At 40.4% G+C, this 17,266-nt stretch overlaps 1 protein-coding gene across 2 annotated transcripts in view; it reads left to right on the top strand.

The window, feature by feature from the left end:
- EBF2 (EBF transcription factor 2) overlaps window positions 1-17,266 on the top strand; it is a 179,869-nt gene that overhangs the window by 118,972 nt on the left and 43,631 nt on the right. For both annotated transcript variants that reach the window (XM_016148163.2, XM_016148165.2), the window contains exon 7: window positions 7,423-7,504. In XM_016148163.2, the coding sequence (XP_016003649.1) occupies window positions 7,423-7,504 (82 nt within the window). The remainder of the gene's footprint in view (window positions 1-7,422; window positions 7,505-17,266) is intronic.

The following is a 17,266-nucleotide window of genomic DNA, read 5'->3' as shown; positions in this document are numbered from 1 at the left end:
TCACGTAGAATATATATTAACATTAGAGAGATAAAGAGTACAGAGAGAGAATAGATTTGAATTTGTTGTGATTCCCTCTGGTAATTTTGTATGGAAAACGTGATGTGGGAGAAGGGGCAATTCAGGAGAGGGGCATAAGCATGCACGGTGAAAGGTGACCAAACAAACTTGCTAGGTACCAGGCATTTACCCAGACATTTTGTACAAATAACTAACTATTCCTCAGTACTGGCCTAGGAAGCCATGTTACAGAGGAAAGAAGAACTAAAGGTCCTATTTTTAACAATAAATATTAAACAAGCAAAAAAAAAAAAAAGAAATAATAATAATTTCAGAAGCCTTGACATGGGGAAATGGCTTTGTAGGAACACTCCAATGAGCTGCCACTTATAAGACTGAAATTCTCTGCTGCCAAAGAAATTAACTTGATGGTCTATTTAAAAAACTCCAATGTAAGAGACTCCTCTGTCCCTTGGGTAATGCTTTCAAAATTTAGCCTTGGTGACTTCTTTCTCAAAAAATGTTTTCCAAGGTTTAATTCAACTCCTTATGTTACACATCTGACTTCCAGCATTTTTTTTTTCATCATCTTGATGGACAACGTGTCCTTGAATCTTCCTCACCCACTCAAGTGATTTTTACATTCTTTTTGCGGAGGGCTGTGGCTGTTTTGCCCATGCCTTCTTTGGACCATGTAGGTTCTTGAGACATCTTGTTTTCCAAATATCTGGTAGACTTACTTGTCTTCCTCTGTGCAGTCCAAAATAGCCACAGAATTTCTAGAGGATGCAGACCCTGGTAGGAGCAAAAGACATTTTCGTTTGCTTGCTTGTTTCATTTTGTGACATGAAGAGTGACTCCAGTCTCATTTCCGGGGAGCGAGATGTAGGACATGACGTGACCCTCCAGGTAGGTCAATGCGGCCCAGCCCCTGGAAACAAAGAGCTGCTAAGCAAAGTGTCCACCTTTTTTTCAAAGAAGCTCGGCTAAGCCCCTGCTTAGGCGATGTTTTTACAAGAGTCATACAAACCAGAGTTCCACTCCTAGCCGTTCTGCTTGCTGTTTGACCTTGGAAAGGCATCTAACCTTTCTGAGTCTTGTTCATCACCTCAGTAAAATGGGGATGTTAATTCTCCTAGTCTCAGAATTGAGTGGATTAAATGGAATCATACATGGCAAATAATATGATGTTAATGAATGTGGGCTATTTATTTATTTATTTATTTCTTCTTATTATAATCATCGTCACGATTGGTCTTTTAGCCCAGGGAAGTTAGAAGCTAAGAATATTTGGAAGTAAGAAAAGTTATTGCTTAAAAGATATCTATAAACTTAAAAGTTTTGGATCTGAAATGGCCTTTTATTGAAATATTCTAGATGAATAAGCTTTAACGGCAGATGAGCCTCCCATAGGAATTTCTGTGAAGATTAGAATCTATTCATGTATCACTTCATGTATTTATATTTACTTTTTAAGGGATTATATAAATAAAGGAATTATTTATAAGAAAATCAGCTTATAAAAATGAATATTTGATTGAGGCCTAAAGAAACCAGTCAGTCAACGTTTTAAATCATCCCCCCTTTCCATGGATCTTCTTGGACCTTTGTGCCTGTGACCATTTTACCAAGCAGATCTCAAGTATGAGGCATCCTCAGATGCCGCATCGTCAAGTTTGCAAGAACAAATGGGGAGTCTGACCCCCCAGAGTCTCTTATTTTTTATGGACTTAAGTGAGAGTCTTTATAAGGCCTGCAGAGCTTTAGGCTCCTTTCTTACCTGGACTAATGCCTAAGCAATCAATAGATTTCTCAAGGTCAAGTCATCATCAGGCCAGGGCTAGTCCCACTACTGCCTGTCACCTTACTTGGGCTGCCTGGGTTTAGATTCTGTTAGAGGCTTTTGGGGGGTGGGGGGTGGGGAAGTGTTCTCTCTATTGTAGGAAGGTTCAAAGAGGATTTAAGAGTTAAGACCCAGATTAAAGATGAAGCATTATCATTGTGTCTTTTACCGGTCTCAAGTGGAGACCAATCACTCAGGGGTTTTCCTACCACGTAAAGCAGAGTGAGCTGCCATGTAGGTCATTCTCAGAGTGAGAAAATGGCCCCCTGGGTGTGTCCATCTAGCACAGTCCCTCACTCTGCCTAGTTCCCCAAAGGATGTAAGCTTGAAAGGATCCTGAGAGAAGAGAAGCAGCTGCCTATTCTTTTCAAATATGATTTTATGATTCAGCCTATCCCTACATTTGGCAGTGCTCAGAAATGATATGAGAGTGTTTTAAGGGAAAGGGGTTATCTTCTTTCCAGAAGCACTCACAAACAGTGGAAGCCAATTGTATTTTAATTTATAAGACTCTGGAAAAGGAAGTTTAGCAGTTAATCTGGATGAATTGTGTTTTCCTCAAAAATCAATGGACATAGACCTTAAACACCTATATGGTTTGTGAGGCTGTATTAATGCCGTATATGGCTCAGACTTCGGTGATCCAGCCTGCTTATGTGGCCATCATGCAAACAGAGAGAGAACCCCACTCTTGGCCCCTGGATAGTATGAGGGTGTATAGACGTGGCCATGTCATTGCAGAAGATGTTTCCAGGGTAGGTCGAATTAGACTTTTTTAAGGGACTAAGTTTCAAAGTCAATGGTATTTTACATATTATTTTGCATAGAGTAAGGCTCTGCATAATGGTACTAGTTACTAGTGCCAAGTTTACATTCTTTTGCTATACATCCCCATTTAATCTTTTTGTTAAAAGAAAATTTTGTGCTTTCCATGGTGCTTTCTTAAAGATTTTCTGTATTGTATTTTTTTTTTTTTAAGAAGGCACTAGATTTCAAATTGAGGGTAAATTGAATGGCTTCTTCCACAAATGTGGAGAATTATTATGCTGGGCTTTGTACTAGTCAGATCATTGGTTATAGTCCTAGGAGCTGGCATAAATATTAAGTAGTTACATTTCCTGTGGTTTCGAGACTCCCCTCTGCCTCGCCACCAGACCTGAACTCTGCACCCTATTTGTGCATCTAGTTCGAATTTCAGTTTCTATTTGGGATGGGCTCAGCACATGTCTAGAGCCACCTACGAGCTTTCATTCTATTCTTGAACAGTGCTGAGTGCACCAATTTCTAGAGATTGGGAAGGAAAGAGATTTCTTGGGGACTAGGTAATCAGACTCATATTCAGAGGTCTCTAGACTCATCTGAGAATCTGAAGAAGCGTACTTTGAATAGTTTGGTTGTGTGCTCCTCGAAGGCAAGGATTGTGCCCATCTTGTTTGCCATCGTCCCAGAACCTTCGCAGCACATACTCCATGCAACTACCTTTGATCTAATGTTTTCCTCTTGGGGTGCAGCTATAGTCCTCTCACTCTCCAAGAAACCAGAATCCTTTATGTTTTGTTGTTGTTGTTGTTTTGCTTTTTTCAGACCATGTTTCCTGAAGTGTTATTTTTAAACAGCTATACTGAAATATCATTTACATACTATAAAGTTCACCCATTCGAAGTGTGCAGTTCAATGGGCTTTATTATATTTGGAATTGTGCACCCATCACCACAATCTAATCGGTGCAGGAAACATAGAACACCAGATGGAGCTTGCCACAAAGACCCAGGTTTAAACCTTCATTTCTGTCACTTACAAGCTGTGTGATCTTAGGCAAATTTCTTAAATCTTGAAGCCTTTGTTTTTCCTAGCTGTGAGACGATTCGTCATTCATAAATTTGTTGTGAGAAATAAATGAAGCATTATATATCAAGCACATAGCGGGGAGCACGGCACAGAGTAGGCATTTGACAAGCTTTCTTTCCCTGCCCTCTGTGACCCTTGTACCATTCAGCTGCTGGACCACACAGGGTGGCAAGCAGGGACAGAGATGGCTCTGATCTATGATACTCTTGAGCCACTTTCTCCTGACTTGGGGGGAGAAAGGATCCTAAGGGAAGGTACATCTTGCTCAACAATGTGCTCATCAACTTCAAGATATTACCAGCTCTGGCAAGAGCATCAGCCAAGATGCCCTATTTCCCACTAATCAGCTATTCTTGTTTATTTTTCTTTCAGTCTAAAATCGGTGGGTTTGACCAATCTCTCAGAAAACTCCCATACACACTTGGACTTCAATAAGTCATGGTCTTTTGTCTTCAGTGTTTTCTTCCCCCAAGGCAGCCATTTCTAGAGGGTTCTGAACTCTACATATTTTTCTTTGCAATCATAGAATATTAATGTTGGAAGGAACCCTAGGCATAATTCAGTTAAAGTCTCTTAATAGTTGAAGAAACGGAGGCCCAGAGAAGTGAGGTAACTTGGTTACATCGTTAGTTGGTAGCAGGTCAAGACTAACACGCTGTCGGCATTTAATAAATATTTGTAGAGTGAAGGAATGCTGTTCGGTACATTCTGTTGCCTCAGTTGACCTGGGAACTAGATCAAAGTCTGAGGGTTTGAGTTCACATTTAGAGCCCACCTCTCTATTCCTCTTTATCTATAAAACAAGGATAAACCTGTAGTTGTTAAATAAAGAGATCAGAAGCAGCCCTGCAAAGCGTACCACCCTAAGTGGCGATAATATTTATGTAGTCAACATTGTCTGGAGAAAGTGAAAATAACAACTTCCATCCTGATGAGAATCTGCACATTTGGTCTGAATCTTGTAATTCATTTTGGTTTCCCATTTCTGAGTGGAGAGAATTGACATTTTCCAGGCAGCTCTGGCTTTGGAGGGATCTAGACACAGGGGATTTGTTCCCTGCAAGCTACCCTATGGTCAGTGGCTGGTATGGCTAGTAAAGGCTTCTGTACTAAGCCCCTGGGCATGCCGGGTGGAAGGGTACAGGGGGAGGGAGGCAGAAAATATCAGTAAAAAGAAGACCAAAAATTGGAGATGTCAGTAAGCCCCTGAATTTCTTTAAATTAATTTTTAGGTCCTCGTATAATATATCCAGGCTATAATTTCTGATGCTAGTCATTCAGAAGTAGCTATGTTTTCTTTTGAAAGTACTGTACAGTATAAGAGAATTCTCTCTTTCTCCCCCCTCCCTCTCTCCCTCTCTCTCTCCTTCCGCTCACTCCATCCTTACTCCACCATTTTCTTCGCCTTTGTGAACAGAATGTTATATTTTTAGTGTGCAGGGGGCTGTGTAGGTTACAAACTCAGACTCCAGGCCAGCAAATGAGTCAAAATTGAGTGTTTTCCACCCAAAGAACTGTTAAGGGTCCTAATTTAAAATGAATAAAGCCTTTCAACAGTGTCCTTGTTTCCCTAAATCAATGTGGTTTTATGTAAACATTTATCTCCTTTGCACTTTTCCACCTACCACACTGGTCGTGTAATAATGGCTTCGTGGACATTAACGTTTTTACCAGATGCATTTGGGAGGAAGGGTGGGGTAGGTGAGGGGAAGTATAACACACACCGAATGCATCATAAGGAGCCCAGTCGTGGCAAAACTTTCCCAAAATCAAGGAGTAAGTGAGAAAAAGCACTCGATTTCAATTTAGTGTTTTTTATTTTATTTTATTTTATTTATTTTATTTTATTTTATTTTATTTATTTTCTTGAGGGGTGCGTAAATTACTGATGGGATGTTGGAGGGCAAATGTGGGATGGGGGTGGGGACTATTGTTTAGAGAGAGGCTCAAGTGAGAAAAAGGAAAGTTTTAAGCACAGCACGAGAGCATGTCCCTGCGTTGTCAGGGCCCGTGGATGACTGCTGCGAATGCATAAACGAAAGGAGGTTCCCCCTCGAAAAAATAAAATGTTCGAGTTCTGCTTCGTCTTTTCTTAAAAGCAGGTCTGCATTCTAACGTGCTCTGATTGACATGGGCAGACATTTCTCTGCACTTTAGAAAGCGAGGCAGGTTGTGAATTTGAACGCCGCACAAAGCAGTGGGAGCAATTTCTCTGCCTTGTCATTCTGGAGGTCCCTCGGATAGAGACCCTGGACGCCTTCATGGCCCAAAAAGCAACGCCTAACCTCCTGCCCCAGAAAAGATTAAAATGGAGACGTGAAAAGCAGATGTTATAAAATAATGAAAAAATATTCAGCCATTATGTCTAAATCCATACCCCACTGTACTCCTCAGCTAGGAATCAGGAACACTTGGCCAAGTATTTTTAGCTCTAGAGTAATTCCTCTTTTCTCCTCCTTTATCATTTACTGTTTATCTTTCCATCAGGGGTTTTTCTTCTCTTTTTTTTTTTTTTAAGTGCTGAATACAGTCAATTGGAGCACTCTCTAATTCTTTTGTGTGATTGTTAAAAAAATTAAAATAAGCAGAAGGTCAGATGAGAGCATCTCACCAACCGCTGCTTTAAAATAGAATTTTTGGAAGCATTGCTGATTTTTACTTATTTTTGTTGGTAAATCCTGGGGAAAATGTATATCTTTTCCTTTAAAGTTCTAATTCAAGGCATGGATGTGAGAGTTCTGAAGGGACTTTGGGACTGCGGTAAAATTTCGTTGTCATAGTAACAGAAAGGGAAATAGGCCTAGCTCACCTGGGACTTTAACACTGCAAAAGCTAGATTTTTTTTTTTTTTTTTTTTTTTAAGGAAAAGGACTCTGCGAGTAAAATAAATGAAAAACTTATTGTATTTTGAAACAAAATTCCAAACATTAAATACATAAACGGCTGAAAGGCCACTTCTGCCTTTTATCTTGCTTGATGTACTTGTCTATTTAAAGATGCCCGATTTGTAAATTGCATAAATAGTTTATTTAGCAGGATGGTGGTTTAAAAATTTGTCTTATGAATGATAACTGCAGACCATTATACTATGCCTTTACATTTTTTTGCATAATCTGTGGAAGGTCTGAAAGGACATTCACACTGATTATTAATCATAAAAATGCCAGCATAGACCTGCACAGACCGACCCTGTCTTTGGATGATAACATATCATTTTCTGACGTTATATACATAGGTTGAAAATATCAGGCCCCCTTTGTGTGTGAGGGTGTACATGTGAGGTGTGTGAGCAGGAAGGTGTGTGTGGCCAGCGGAAAGCCACATACGTGAGGAACCCTGGGATTCTGGGCTAAGTCATGCCATTTTTAACCCCGGAGCAAGACATTTTTGCTCTGCAGGAGTCACTGGTGTTTTTGAAGGTTTTTTTTTTTTTTTTTTTTTTTTTTTTTCAGAAAGAGAGCCCTAGCAACTCTGGGGGTGGGTGTAAAAACCAGAACCCAGCTTGTGAACCACTTCACAATCCTCCACAGTGATGGAGCCAACTTGTGACTGAAAAATGTCTAAATTTGCAAATTGCAGAGGGTCAGCAGTGTTCCTTCCCAGGCAGGGCTGGCTGAAATTCCCCAGACCTGAAACACAATCACTTTCCAATCAAATCTAATATAATGCAGAGATAGGCTCTCTTAAAAAATGTTTACTTAAAAATGTAACACATTGCTTTCTCTTCACAGATTCTTTTTAAAATTTTTCCTCAAGTGCAATCAGAATTGTTTGAAAACAGCAGGAAACCCAAGGGACATGAGAAGGTTTCAGGTAAGGGGCCTGTTGATTTTTCCTGTGAAATAAGTCATCCTGTTTTCTCTCTCCTCGGCACTCCTTTCCTTTTCTTTTTTTCCTTAGAACACATTATTCACTGAGGGCGCTGACAATAAACGAGATAACTGGAATGATAGCCCGCACTGCATAGCATTGAGGGTTTCTTTAGTTTATAGGGTTTAGGCTCCCACCTTTAGTGTCGAAGCCCCAGGGAGGGGGACCGACGCCAGCTAGACATTGGATTTTAAGCCCTCAGGCTGCCCTTCGCACACACAGCTGCCCACAGCAGGAACCGTGTTCTTGATATGCAGCCACCTTGGGATTTCTCAGAGCAGCTTCTCTGTGCTTTCTGCAAGCAACAGCCTCATCCTTTCCTTTTCCACCCATTAACTATTCAGTGGTCTCTCTCAGAGCCTTTTGGAAAGCAGCAACCCAAACAGCCGTGGTCACTTTAAGATCTCAGCATGACAACAAGACCCACGGGACAGTGACCCAGCTGCCTGGCTGTTAAATCTGCCACCGGTTTCATCACCCTTGCCACTGATGTACTGAGGATGCAAGCTAATAAAAACACAACGAGGCAAAGTGTGTCAGGTTGGGCACGTGAGGGAGAGCAGCCCCTCTAGGCCCCCCTACTTTCATCTTTGAAGGACCCACATTTAATCCACCAAATGCCTTTCCTGCCATTCGTGCCCAGTCGAAACACACAGTGCTCCCTTTCCCACAGAGAAATTAAAAACGTGTTAAACAATAGTATTGACGTTTGCGACTTTAAAAAATAGTCCTGGCAGCGATGAGAGAGGTGGGGATGATCAGCCTCATGTTGCAGGCGAGGAAAGTGAGTTTCTGGGAGTTTGTGACTCGCCTTGAATCACGGGAACAAGATGGTGGAGTCGGGAGCCAGGAGGAGCTGTCTGATCAAACTCTTCCACCAGCCCATGGCGTGGAGGCACGTGCAGCTGCTCGGTGTCTGGCTTTGCTGTTGCCTTTTTGAAATTCTTAATAATTCCTGAACAAGGGGCCGCACATATTCATTTCGTACTGGACCCCACCAATTCTGGTTTAAGAACAGAGCCATGAGAAAGTTAATTGGGGAGAGGTGCACGCACACAAGGCCAGAGAAAACTACTCTGAAAAACCTATTTTTGTAATTTTTTTTTTTTTTTAACCACATCACGGTTATCGAACAATCTTGCTGGGACTGGGACATTTTTTGTTAGTTTTTTTTTAACACTGTTATCAGCCTGTCTTAAAAAAGTTAATTTAAGCCCTTCCTCTTCGTCATGCTGTGTGACATGGAGACAAATAGAAATAAAACAAGCTTTCTTGGGGATCAAGCAGAAACTTTCTGCACAGGGAAGTGGGTGGCACTCGGTATTCCAAACGGAACCGTAAATAATTTCAGTCCCCCAAAAGTGAAAATCAAAAGAATTCCGAGTGCCTCGATGACCAAACTCAGCTTTCACTTGCTGAAGAAATGGAGGCAGGAAAGGAAGCTGACAGTGTGGATTCTTATCCCCATTATGCGCTGTCACTGCTTTCGAAGTTTAAAAGTTAAGAACTCTTTATGAGTTCGAAGAGGCTTTTAATAGAGTGCCTTGTCATTGTGTTTATCCCAAATCGTAGAAATGTACTCGCTACGCAAATGCACGCTAATATTTCCTCCACTTCTTCAGTTATTTACAAAGTGAGGTTTGCAATGAGCCTGAGTTTTTATTGAACAGGGTTAGGATAAATATTGCTGATCTCAAAATGACGAGGAATTCTCATCCTGGGTGAAAGTATTTGACTTTTACCAAGAAAGGGGAAAATGTATATATTTTTTAAGTTTGTAAATTCTATGATTGTCTTATTTCTGAGGTAGAGCCAAAGAAAATTGGTAATTTTTTGCAGTTTTTTTGAGATAAGATTTATATTACATACATATTATTCATCATTTTAACGATTTTAAAGTGTGCAGTTCAGTAGCTTTCAGTATATTCACAATGTTGTGCAACCGTCACCACTATATAATTCCAGAACATTTTCATCATCCCCCCAAAAACCCATACCTCCAAATTCCCTTTCACCATCCGCTGGCAACCTCTCATCTATCTTCTGTGTCTGTGGATTTGTCTATTGAGGATGTTTCATATAAATGAAATTGTACATTATGTGGCTTTTGTGTCTGGTTTCTTTCAAGATTCATCCTTGTTGTAGCATGTATCTGTACTTCATTCCTTTTTATGGCTCAATAATATTCCATTTTAAGAATATACCACATTTTGTTTAACTATACATCACTTGATAGATACTTGGGTTGTTTCTCCTTTTGGCTTTTATAAATAATGCCACTATGAACATTTGTATGCAAGTCTTTTTTTTTTTTTTTTTTTTTTTGTAGACATATGTTATCAGTTCTCTTGAGTGTATATCTAAGAGTAGAATTTCTGGTAATGCTATCTTCAACTTTTGAAGAACTGCCAAACTGTTTTCCACAGTTGGCTGTACCATTTTGCATTTTGTCAGTAATGTGTGAAGGTTTCAATTTCTTCATAGTTTACAAACTTATTATTATTATTATTATTATTATTTAATAATAATAATAGTTATCCTATGAGTGTGAAGTGGTATCTCGTTGAGGTTTTGGTTTTCTTTCTCCAATGACTAGTGAGCAATTTTTCATGTACTTATTGGTCATTTGTACATCTTTTTTTTGGAGAAATGTCCATTCAAATCCTTTGCCTGTTTTTAAATTGGGCTATTTTATTGCTGAGTTGTAAAGTTCTTTATATATTCAAGATACTAGGCACTTATGAAATAAGTAAGTGATTTGCAAATACTTTTATTCATTTCAACACTGTCTTTTTGGAAACTGTCTTTGATGTGCAAAAGAATTGGTAATTTTTATACTGTAGTCAAATTCTATTAAGAGTATAAACTTCAACGAGAGCTCTTTTACATGGAGAAGGCTTTTAAGGGGAAAGGCTTGACTATGGGCTATAATGGTCAAGTGAGAAACTTGAATCAAGTTCAAAATATGAAACAAAACTAGAGGTAGTAGATCATCATGGTGGCGGGGAGAATGAGCTGAAGGAATGGTGATTTAAGAATTCCTGGAATCGATATTCAGAAAGACAAAGGTAATAATTTTAACCCATGTAGACAATTACTTCAATTCTCTACTTTTGTTATATAATCAAACACACTTTTAATCAGAAGTATTCTTTTGTGGAGATTTGATCCAAACCAAATAGAAATATGAACTAGTTCTAACCAAGTCACGAATTCAACCAACTTCTCTTCTTTTTCACCCCTTCTCTTTCCCCTGTCCCCCAAACCCTGGTCGAACCTGGATTCTTTTCCCAAAAATGATCAAATGAGAACAAAATAATTATATCAAACTTATTTTCCAGCCTGACCCAGGCCTCTCTTTAATTCAGTTCAAGTCCTAAATATAATGGACATACAAAATATTTATTGAAACACAATGAGTTTTAACATTTTTTTTTTTTGGCTCTGACTCCTTTGAGAATTTTGTAAAAGCTGCTGTAGTTTCTGTCCTAACAAAAAGCTACATTTCAACAAAGTTTTGTTTAAAATGTCAGGGGTTCCCAGATTTCTTGAAACATGTCTTAGAGTTCCATAGATATATGATCTAAAGAAATGAAATTCATCTAACCCTTGATGGGTATCCTCCATGTAACTTAACTCTTATGACGAAGACCTTTCCACTGAGAACTTCTCCTGATGATCTTCCCACTCTCATGGCTTTAAATGCCATCTGTTCCCGAATGACTCCTGGATCTATGCCACAGATGTCACCCTTCTCTGGAGCTGCAGACATACAGCTTTGCCTTCTTCCTGAGCATCTTCCCTTGGATGACTAACGAGCACATATTCACAGCAGAACTCAATAGTTACTCCCTGATCTGTGCTCTCCTCATTTATTGTTAGTGTCACTTCCTCCTCCTAAACATCTACTAAATCTATCCCTCTCTCCTGAAAAACGGCACTAGGCCCCTGCCTCTACTCCTTTCTCATCTAATCCACCCTCAGCACTACTGCCAACGTTCTCTCTTAAAACATGTCGCTCCTTTGCTTAACATGCGTCGTGAATATCAACTGTCCATAGACAAAAGCTCAGATTTAAAAAGGCATGGCTGATAGAAGTATCTCCATACCGGCAGCGCTGGTGCCAGGTACATCTCCTGTTCCCACATACCCACTTCTCACCAGGCACACCTCACTGATTTCTGCGATGTGGAGTATTACTTGAAACCTTTCCCTGTGTTCACCCTCTGTCTCAGAACCCTTCACTTCTCTTCAATTTGCCACTTCCACTCATGCTTCAAGACTAACACCTGAGTGTCACTTCCTTTGTGAGGACTTTCTGACTCTTCCTGGCAGACTCATTGGTTTCTTCTTCTGTGCCGGCATACCTCTCCACAAGCTTCTCCAATGCCGTCGGTCGCATTGTCTTGCAATTATTATTGGTCCAGTAACAGACCGTGTGTTGCTTGAGGGTAATGGTACGTTTCCTTTATTTTTGTGTTTCTCCCCAGTGCCTAGCACAATGCCAGCCACTCTGTAGGGCTCAATAAATTGTTAGTAAGTGAATTTTAAGAGAGAACAAAGAAAAAAAGGAAGGGAGGAAGGAAAGAAGGAAGGAAGGAAGGAAGGAAGGAAGGAAGGAAGGAAGAAAAGAAGGAAGAAAAGAAGGAAGGAAGAAAAGAAGGAAAGAAGGAAGGAAGGAAGGAAGGAAGGAAGGAAGGAAGGAAGGAAGGAAGGAAGGAAGGAAGGAAAAAACAAGATTTTTGGGGCCCCCAAAGTATCCAAATCCACGGACCCTACATACAGAAAATCCCTCCTTGAAATGAAACAATTAAGCGAAACACCCAGATTAACAGCACAGTGAAGGAAAGGAAAGGAATTTATGTCTAGTTTAAGATGACAGGCCTGTTAAGACATAATGAATCCCATTCTTTATTTCTGTGCACTGAGACTGGGTGGAGAGCAGGCATTTGGAAAACCCAGAAGAAAATCAAGCCAAGGGTAGGAGGAGTCAGGCATGTTGTTGTTTCCCACACTGACATTCTAAAACACAGTAGAGGTTGACAACAATCTGGGCTATTGTTGCCAGGTCACTCTCATGAGATAGGCTGCCTGGGTCTACTCAGAGTCCTAGTGAAAACATAGAAGCATTCATTCACTTACTCACTCTCCCAAACACTACTATTGAGAAAATTCTAAGTGCCAAGCACTATCTTAGGTGCTGGAGATAAATCAGCAAAACAGATAAAATGCTCCTCCCTTGAGGGATTTATGTCCTAATGGGGAGATAAGGAAAATAAGATAAATAAACGATTTATATAGCTTGGATGTTCTTTTCTGAGGTCTTCAAGTGACTTGCCTGGAAGCAGAGGGGCCCAGAAAGATTCATTTGTCTTGGTGTTGCCTTCTGGGACTCAACAGTATAGATGAGCATGAGTGATATGGGAGCTAAATAGTACCCGCCATTAGAATAGCTAGGGTGGTTGCTCTTCCTAATAGTTTTCAAAGTTTCTCACAGCATCAGCTATAACAGGGCCGTAATGTCCGCAGGTCATTTACTTGAAATTGGGAAGCTTAGAGGACTGGGTGCCAAATTTTCCCTTCCTGGCTCAAAAGGAATCTATTTTAAACAGACATGACCACTGTAGAGGGCTCTGGTGTTTTCCAGCATATGAACAGCACCAACTTGTACTTTAGTCATTCCGGAGTTGGTAGCAGGTGTCTTGACACATCTCTAACCCTATAACTATTTTTAAGGAACTCCATTCAAACTTACAGCTTTCTCGTAATTAGGATCACGCAGTAAGAACCCTTGGGTTCACCCCCCTACACCCTTTTTAGATTAGGTCCATCTAAATAATATATATATTTTTTAATTCAGTTAAGCTAGGGAGAGGACTGAGGTATGTATACAGGTCTTGCCATCCTTTGCTTCACAAGATAAGAGATCAAGATGTATGAGGGGCACATACATTTCTAGTGAAAGGAAAGTCATTTCAGGGGCCAGCTTGGGAATGCCATCAGTGCCGAGTTGACTCCTATTTGTTCAGAGGGATCCACACACAACCCCAGGACATCTCAAGGGGGTGAGGGCAGAGGGTTGGTGCTTCGTGAGGGCACACCCAGCGGGTCTGTCAGAACTCGGAGGAGGAGAGAAGAAAGGAACAGTGGTGGGCGGAAAGGAACAGAAGATACAAAGATTGCCGTCAGAATGAAGAAAGAAGTGGGGCCCTGTGAGGACTGACCAGCTTCGTTGGGGGAGCTGGACATTACGAGAGGCCTCGAGCCTGTTAATGCAACATGCTGGATGCGACAATTGCACAGGAACAATGGGGGGATTCATGCAGATGACAAAGTTACCTAGTCCACACAGCCGGCCGTTGGCCATTAGTCTGTTTGAGTAAACGATGCAGGAGCAAAGGGCAAGGCTGCTCACATCTTGGAACGGGGCCAAGATCCATCCAACAAACCCTTATGATTTTTTAAACCCCCAGTTCTTATATAAAACTTTTTAATGGCACCACCATCTATTTTCCTTAAATAAAAAATGTTGAATGTTTCTCTCACACCCGTTGAAGAGGGAAACGAGAGTTTAAATTAAGTCCAAATGGTAAAAATTTAATATAGCTCCAGCTGCCTACAGGTTTCTTCAGTTCAAATCTTTCAATTCGAGAGCTACTCCAGCTGCTCCGTGATCTCACCCACCATTTGAAGGTTGCTCTGCTACTGAGCAGCGTTTTAAAGCACATGATGAAAATCACTTGACTTATGGCCTCTCTCTGATCAACAGGTGAGTCCATTATCTGGTGGTAAAACAAACCATATAGTATGATTTAAAAAAATAATAATTATCTCTTTGGAGTCAGAAAAAAGCCTCCGAGGATCTTTTACGCAGCCTAACGCTTTGCTGGGGGGAGGCTTTCTGTGGGTTACTTCAGGCTTTTCTGTTTGATGGTATAACCTCCTGCCAACATCACTCTCTGACTTTTGGTGTCTCAAATGGCTGTAAGGATCAGGGAGATAAGGAATTCGACCAGCTCACATAGGAAATGAGTTATTTTGGGGAGAAAAGGGAGAGAAGTGAATGCAGGTAACTGCCTATGTAACTTTTGGGAAAGGATATGTTAGATTTTAGTTAGGTGGAAACAAAGCCTGAGAGCTCAGACATTTTAGGAGTCTCAAACTTGGGCACTAACACCTGAAAACATTCCAGAGCAATCATATGCAGAGCTTCCTGGAAAGCAAAACTCTCTTAGTTTTGCAATAAGAGGGCATAGATCCTTAAGCTGCTTATGGGGCCTACGTGCTCCTGGTTTTTGATGGACAACAGGTGATTCATGAGGTCCCTGTGGGGCAGAGTTTGGTGGAAGAGAATAGCCCAGCCAAATCAAGAACAGCATCAAATATGTTAAGGCTCCCTTGGGGCCCTCAAAATGTTTGCTAGTAAAACACTGCCCCTGACTATAACCATTCTACCTGGCATACATTTTACATGGGAAAAGCAATGGGTCCAATGGAATGAAATGAGGCAGAGTGAAAGTAGTACTGTCTATGGCCTTTGAGATGAAGGGAAATTTAGCTGTAAACAGGTTATTGACCTTGAGGCTCCCTGATGATGTGAAAATCTGGTTTAAAAAAATGTCACTTGATTTCTGTCCATATTCAACTAATTTTTAAAAGATGAGCTCTAAAAGATGTCCATCCTAAGCCAAATTTGCCAAAATATGCCAGCAGAAATGCTCTTTGGCATATTATACCACTTACTACGCCAATTAAGATTTGTTTTATAGTGCTGGGGTAACCATTTCAGTAACCTCCAGTTGTATAGCAAAGGGTTTTCAACTCTTCAAGGCCTATCTCAAATCTCATTTCCTTGTTGAAAATGTTCGTTACTGTGTTCAGCTCAGGTTCATTTTTCTCACCTTTGGACTCCTACAGTATACAATGGCCACACAATTTAGTCCTCATTTATGTATTACTGTATGATAATGTTTTTTGATTGTGTGTAATGTTTATTATGCTTCATCAACTACATGGCAGCTCCTTGGGGTCGTGACAGTGTTTTCTGTAAGCCTCCATGGCATGTAGCACAGGGCCTGGGAGTGTCAAACAAAACCTTTGACTGATTAAAACACAGCACTGTCTGGTGCCTTAAGACAGTATCTTCTCAGGAGGTATGTCATTCATGCCACAGTCTCCTCTCCCTTTGTGTGAGGAACCCCAGAATGCCCCACATCCGTCTCAATAGCAATCAACCTCGTATGCTCTCATTTGGTACTTGATACTTAACTGAAAAGAAAATTTAGCCTTAGGGAATAGGAAACAACAGTGTTGGCTAAGAATTCTGGGAATTTCTTTAAAAAAAAAAAAAAGACGACAAAATCCATACTTGTGGGGTAAGTGTTTAAAGGTAATTCTGGAGACTCTGGAGTCCAGTAACAAAGAAGAGTCTGGGCTTTAAATCTGGTTTGGAAATAAGGTGTGTGCCAAGAATTAAGTGGTAAGGAGAAACAATTTGCAGTAGCCAAGCTGATTGTTGTTAGCCTGAGATGAATTAATGGAGGCTTAGAAAAATTTGTTTTGTCAGATTCCCCTTGTTGAATGTGAGAATTACGCCATGTATAAAAATACCAACGGAGTATTTCTTCTTATTATATGGACTCCAAACTTGGTTTCCCACCATGACCAGAGTCTGTCTTGATTTTCTATGTCCTTTTAATGGTCTCTATGTCTCTTTCCTCCTTCCACAGGTGGAAAATAAAATCCCACATAATAGTTATGCTTTGGGAAAGCTGAAATAACATATATAGCAACTGAACAGTTATAAGGGAGAAGCACATCATGAATTTAATTCCATTTCCAGATGTAAAATGTCATAAAGAATTTTTTTTCATACTTGGCAAAATAACAGGAATTTTCGAGACCATTTTATTTAGCTTGGTGTACGTGTGTTTGTAAGTAGGTATCAGAGTCTTCCACACTGAGTGTGTTATAAATGCTATGTGTTGTAGCTTCACTGACATTAAACTACTAAAGGCTCCACATTCAGCTAGGAGGTGCATGACCTTCATTGAAATAGAGGGGAAATGTGTCTGACTAATGGTAGAGTTTGGTGTGTTTTCAAAGCAAGAACTCCGATCCATATGGGGAGGTTTCAAACCAATGTAATTACCCTCTGGTGACTATAGACACTGGGATTCTCGTCTGTTTCAAAAAAAAAAAAAGCAGATCATTTAGTCATTCCGCTCATTTTTCATTTTGACTTCTCTTTTTCTTTTACCCTCCTGTGTGAGACTTAGGCTATTTGCAGGAACACCTGGGTATGAGCTGAGACAGGCTGGCTAAGAGGAGGCTCCATGCTGGTCATCCCAGTGACTTATGTAACTTAACTAAATCATAGAGCTTTAGGAAGGATAGATATTAAAAAATAAAAGTGTGATGTTCCAAAAGCCAAAGGTATTTCAGACTGGGCATAAAATTAACCTAAGAGTGGGAATATGCCATTTTGTAAAAGTACCCATGTCACACGCTATCATTCTGATACCAAAGAAAGTTTCTCTACAGGAAAGTTAGTTGTGCAGGCAGATTAACGGATGTGTCCACCTAACTGATGACTCCCACTGAGGCCTTTTATAGGCAGGAAAGGGCTCTTTACAACTCAGCTCCTGCTTCATATAAATTATTAGAGTGCGGGACATGGGAGTACTTTTGGGTAATGTGAAGAAA

The sequence above is a fragment of the Rousettus aegyptiacus genome, unplaced genomic scaffold (genome assembly GCF_014176215.1).
Source record: "Rousettus aegyptiacus isolate mRouAeg1 unplaced genomic scaffold, mRouAeg1.p scaffold_m13_p_16, whole genome shotgun sequence".
NCBI classification, from domain to species: Eukaryota; Metazoa; Chordata; class Mammalia; order Chiroptera; family Pteropodidae; genus Rousettus; species Rousettus aegyptiacus.
This window is presented reverse-complemented; position numbering and strand designations above follow the sequence as displayed.